The sequence below is a fragment of the Nansenia antarctica genome (assembly GCF_963989245.1).
Source record: "Nansenia antarctica genome assembly, chromosome: 5".
Taxonomy (NCBI): Eukaryota; Metazoa; Chordata; class Actinopteri; order Argentiniformes; family Microstomatidae; genus Nansenia; species Nansenia antarctica.
The window spans coordinates 16,993,307-16,999,322 of NC_137690.1; the positions used below are offsets into that span (position 1 = coordinate 16,993,307).

The window sequence follows — 6,016 nt, forward strand, 5'->3', positions numbered from 1 at the left end:
CCACCACCACCACCAAAACACCAGCCCAGACACCCCCTCCTGCACACACACACACTTCCACACACTCAGCAGACACAACACACACTCACTCAACAGTCACAACACACACTCACACACCAACACACTCCAGACTGGGCTACGTCTTCGATTGGACCATCCGCATCTCCGGCCAATCCAGTGGAGGCAGAGACCACCAGAGAACCAGGTGGAGCCAATAGAAGCCCTCTCATTGATCCAGCCCCACCCTTCTCCAAGAGAGTCCCAGGAAGTCCTTCCCCCCAGCGATCCCTGACTCCGGATCACGCCTTACCTGTGGTCACGGACGCAAGTGTTCTGAACTTGACCTCTCTCAGCAGGTATGTAGATAGACACCCATACATGGTTAGCCTTATCATAACTGTTATAGCTATGAGAGAAGTAATCAGACTTTTTGTACACTGATTTTATAACCAAACCAACATTTTCTCTCTCTTTCTCTCTCTCTCTCTCTCTCTCTCTCTCTCTCTCTCTCTCTCTCTCTCTCTCTCTCTCTCTCTCTCTCTCTCTCTCTCTCTCTCTCTCTCTCTCTCTCTCTCTCTCCAGGGGGAGGGGCTTGCAGGAGGTCAGTGAGCAGCTCTTTGGGAACATCAAGAGGAAGTATGGCAGGAAGGATTCCCCAAGGACACTGGGTAACACCCACAATGCCGAGCTGTTGTGGGGAAGGCGAATGGAGAAAGGGATGGAGGGTCTGTTAATTCCAGAAGAAAGGCAGAAGTACGGTAGGGAGGAGACACCAGAGTTGTTCCGTGAAGAGAGGAGAAGAGAGGAAAGAGAGAGAGAGAACATGGGGAGGAGAGGAGAGAATGAGGAGAGGGAGATGCCCTCGCTGACAGAGGAAGGAAAAGGGAGGAAGAGGAGGAGGAGGCAATCTCTTCACGAGTCACTCTCTACAGAGCATCAGTCAGAGAAGCCACAGGATTCAGACACCACAGAGAAGATCCAACCAGGGCCCCCAGAGCCCAAAGTGGCTCACAAGATGGACTTCCACAAAAGTGACTCTCGGGGCTGGAGAAGTATAGACGGGAGTCAACCTGAGCTAGAGGGCGAGAGGGGCATACGAGGAGAGAGAGGAGAAAAAGGAGAGAGGGTCGAGAGATCTGAGAAAGGAGAAAGAGGGGACAGAGCCGAGAGAGGAGAGAGGACGGTAAGCAGGACTGATCTAGAGTCAACCGGCATTCAAAGCAGAATGAAGAAGAACCCTGTAGGGCGTCCTAGGACCACCATAGACCCCCACAAGCGCCCTAACCTCAACCCTAGTCCCAGAGCAAACCACAGCCCCAGCCCTAGCCCCAGCCCTAGGGCCACCCTCAACCCCAGTCCCAGATTGCCCAGCCCCAACCCCTGCTCGAGGGCCAACCACAGCCCCAGCCCCAACCCCTGCTCCCGGGCCAACCCCAACCCTAGCCCACGGGCCAACCCCAGCCCCAACCCCCGGGCCTACCCCAGCCCCAACCCACGGGTCAACCCCAGCCCGAGCCCTCGGGCCAACCCCAGCCCCAGACTGCCTAGCCCTAGCCCCAGCCCCAGGGCCAACCTTAACCCCAGTCCCAACCCTTACCCCAGCCCCAGGGCCAACATCAGCCCCAGACTGCCCAGCCCTAACCCCAGTCCTAGCCCTAGGGCCAACCCTAGCCCAAACCCCAGCCCCGGAGCCAACCCCAACCCTAGCCCCAACCCCAGACAACCCAAGACCAAGGACAGGTGGTCCTACCTGAAGGCCAGAAGCCCCCTCAGTCATGTTCATAGGGACAGCAGTGGCCCCCTGTCGGCCATGGTTGACCCCCCTTCTGCCTTCCCCATCACCCCCTCCAGCCCCCTCTACACCAACACAGACAGCCTGACCGTCCACACCCCAGCCAAGAGGAAACGAGGACGCCCCAAAAAGCAACCCCTTCTCACTGTGGAGACCATCCACGAGGGCACCTCCCCCTCCCCCCTCAGCCCTCTGGCCCGCCAGAGCCCCCAGATGCTTAGCCGCAGGAGGAAGACCAACACGTTAACCACACTAGCCCAAATTGCCTCTGGTCCTACTAGCACCAATGCTAATGGACTGAAACTGAAACGCGGGAGTGGCCACATTCGGCCGGTGAAGAAGCTGAAGCTGGGCAAAGTGCAGAGTATCCTGAATGAGATCCTATCTGGTTCAAGTCAGAATGGCAGCCTGGCACTGAAGTCGGCCTCCGCCCCTGTCACCTCCGCCATGACGGCCATGGCCTCCACCATCGAAGCTCGTCTGGGGAAGCAGATCAACGTCAGCAAGAGAGGAACCATCTACATTGGGAAGAAGAGAGGGAGGAAACCCAGGGCGGAGACCCAAGCAAACCCCCTTCGAGCCAGGGACAAGCCCCCCATGCCTGTGACCCTCTCCAGCCTCTATGAGAGCCTCCTAGTGCCTTCCACCCCCCCTCCCAGCTCTAGTGTCCCCAGCCTCAGACCCAGCCACTCCGATGCCACCATGCCCAGTCTGCAGCCCATCTCTGCCCTGCCCTCCAAACCTACGGGGAGGGGTCTCCTATCAGGGGGATGGAAGCTGTCACCTCCCCGCCTCCTGGCCAACTCACCCTCCCACTTGTCAGAGGGAGCGTCAGTCAAAGACGCAACATTGTCTCCCATCAGTGAATCACACAGTGAGGAGACGATTCCCAGCGACAGCGGGATAGGGACGGACAACAACAGCACGTCGGACCAAACGGAGAAAGGCCCCGCTGGTCGACGCAGGTATTGCGTCACTTTTCTGGTTAATCTTTTCGTCCTCATGTTATCTAGGAATGTTTCTTTTCATTGAGTTGATCTGTTTGTTTGCTCTTGGGATGGCTTTCGGGATGAATAATCAATTTAGTTTGAGAGACCTGGCAAACACAGCAGTGGTACACCTATCACGAATACACAGTATTGATGGACTGTATATTGCTATATTATATTGATCTTCTGCTTAGTAAAGGCTGTTCCTATGTGTTGCAGGTACTCGTTTGACTTATGTGGGTTTGAAGCTGCGGAGGCTGCAGCACTGGAGGCTTCCAGCAGGGCCAATAGAGGGCGTTGTGAGCGTCAGGTGGCGGAGGTGGACAGCTTCCTGTCCCAGCAGGATAAGAAGCAGAAACACCATCGGAGGAAGAGGAAGTGCCTGCAGAGCCGGGACCACCTGCACTTCCTGTCTGAGCTTGAAGAGGTCAGCAAATCAAATTTCATCCAACATCTCACTACAATTTTCAAATAGAATAAACCCCAAAAAAGGAAATACAATGATCAAGTGTTTGACTAAAGCACTGACTGGAAGCTATACTCTAAAGGTGTTTTGTGTTTTCAGTGTGTGACGTGAAACCCTCCAACCCCTCTCCTCTTCTTCCCTGCTAGGTGGTGTTGAAGCTCCAACAGCTTCGTGTGTCTCACCGGCGCTACGCCTGCTACTCCCAGCACCCCTACCCCTCCATCTTCCGCCTCAACTTCCACCACTACTACCCCCTGACCTACGACCCCTACACCTGCGACAATGCCCCATACCTCCGCAGGAGCGCCGAGCTAAAGGCCAAGAGGAGGCGCGGCCGTCCCGCCAAAGCCAGCGAACCAATCACAACAAAGCTGCCTTTTGTCCAGGGATATGGATACCCATTGGCGGGGGGGAACTACTATGCAGCACCGTACGCCATGCCTTACGCCCCTCCTCTTAGTCTGGGCTACTACCCCCAGGCACCCCCTCTCTACCTGCCCCACCACCCCCTGGGCCCTGCTCCCCCCTCTCCCTTCATGAGGCCTGCTGTCCCCCCACCTAAAGCCTTCCACTCTGGGGGACACTCCAAGCTCCAGGCAGGGGGCAAGCTCCGTGGCTCCAGTGGCCCACTCCAGGGCTCGTCCAGCCGGGGAGAAGGTCTGGGATCCTTGGGCAGTGGTGGCGGTAGTCTCGGAGGGGTTCGCCTCCACAAGAGGAAGCACAAACACAAACACAAGCACAAGGACGAGCCCCTCCTCTCCCCCCGGGACAGACAGGAGCTGGGCGGGCTCTTCAGCGGGGCCAAGACCAATGGGAGGCTCAACCTGATGAGTGACAGGCGGGAGATGACCAATCAGTGCTCTATGAAGCGTCTGGAAAAGCAGAGAGGTGGAGGTAGAGGGTCCAGGATGGGGATGTTTGAGTCAGACAACCTCTCCTCTCTCTCTGTGGCTGACGCCCAGTTCCGCTCACACCAACCTGGACAGCCAATGAACAGCTTCCTAAGCAGCTACAGCAGCCAACTGCAACGGTCAGAGCTGACCTCTGATCTGTTCAACGGGTCGCGGGAGGAGGAGGGCAGTGGGAGGGGCAGAAGGAGAGGACTAGCGGTGTTTGGAGAGGAGGGAGTGATGTCTTTTGAAAATGCCCGGAAAGAGCAGTTATCCCGGTGCCCCAGTCCCACACTCACAGGTAAAGGATTATTATTATGGTATAACACAATTTTACACTTTCAAGCTTATAACACAAGCTTATAACACAGTCCCACACCATGTTTTTAACATTATAACACAGCCCCCCAGTCCCCGGTCCCCATCCGAAACAGCACCTGCCCTTCCATAAGCCTGTGCACGGCTCTGATCTTTATGCCCACTCTAAATCTATATCAGCGTACACTCCTGGCTACAGCACACAGGGGACAGTTCATCAGTTCATCACACGTTTAAATACATTCTTGGGTGTACTTTGTGCATTATTGGCAGTCCCAAACCTCAAGTGGATTATTCCATAATATGCCTGCCCAGTTGGACACCCAGACACATTCATATGGTGGTGTCGTAGGCAAAGAGGCACACAACACATGCACAAACACACACACACACACACACACACACACACACACACACACACACACACACACAGGCCTGAAATAATTGTCTAATGGCAATTTTGACTGTGCTGCAACACGCTAGCTAGCTAGCCGGCTAACAACAAAGAGCATTGTGTTAGCTAGATAGCTGCTCTGCATGTTTAAGCACATCACAACATGCTGATAGAACATGAACATGCTAAAAACACATACCTACACACAACTAGATGACACACAGTCCCTTTTTTATTGATGAGGATACATGTTACATTTTATGTTAAAAAAATATGTTTTATGATAATAAAAGAGGCATGGTTTACTTCATAGGTAGCTGTGTTATTACATTATCTCAGTCACGTAACAGTGAATCAAAATGTTATATTGTTAATCGCAATTATTTCTGAGACAATTAATTGTACAGCAACATTTTGAATTGTTACAGGCCTACACACACACACACACACACACACACACACACACACACACACACACACACACACACACACACAGAGAGCTCCAGACACACAATTCTGAGCTACTATGTGTTTTGGGGTACATTCTGTAATCTGCAGACTCTGAGCACATCTGGCCGGGGAGAGAGAGCGTAATGCATGGATGGAGACGACTATAATTCACCAATCTCTCTCCTTCCTCCCCTTCCTCCCTTCCTCCCCTCCTGCCAATGCCTCTCCCAAAGATATATTATTCACCCAGTGTGATTTATTTTCTACAGACACGCCGTAAAAGGCCCTTGCCTGTGTTAAAAGAGCTGGCTGACTGCCAGGACTTTAATGACTGGGGCCTAGGCCTAGTCCAGTGGAGGGGAGGAGAAGCCAGGGGCTCAGTTAGAATACACCCCCCACCCCCTGGGACCCACGGAGGGATGACTCATACACACACTACCCCCCCCACCTTTCCCGCTCTCTAAGTCCCTCTCTTTCTCACTCTACTCTCTCCTCCTGTTCTATTTGTCTTCCTTTCTTCCCCTTCTCTAGATTCACCTCTCTCTCTCTCTCTCTCTCTCTCTCTCTCTCTCTCTCTCCACTCTTTAACTCTATCCAGTCCCCTGTCTTCCCTTATCCTCCCCTACCCCCTCTCTCCCCCACTACACTCTCTGTCCTGTCAACCTACATTCATACTCTCCCCCAACTCCCTTCATCCACGTTCTCCCCCTTCCTCCA

The 6,016-nt window shown here is 53.9% G+C and overlaps 1 protein-coding gene across 1 annotated transcript in view; it reads left to right on the forward strand.

Annotated features, from left to right (window-relative positions):
* setbp1 (SET binding protein 1) overlaps window positions 1-6,016 on the forward strand; it is a gene marked incomplete at both ends in the record, with an annotated part of 40,697 nt that overhangs the window by 14,179 nt on the left and 20,502 nt on the right. Inside the window, 5 exons of the mRNA XM_080531406.1 lie at window positions 1-356; window positions 583-1,383; window positions 1,555-2,757; window positions 3,001-3,208; window positions 3,394-4,438. The exon at window positions 1-356 is cut by the window's left edge and continues 81 nt beyond it. Coding sequence (XP_080387532.1) covers window positions 1-356; window positions 583-1,383; window positions 1,555-2,757; window positions 3,001-3,208; window positions 3,394-4,438 — 3,613 coding nt within the window. The remainder of the gene's footprint in view (window positions 357-582; window positions 1,384-1,554; window positions 2,758-3,000; window positions 3,209-3,393; window positions 4,439-6,016) is intronic.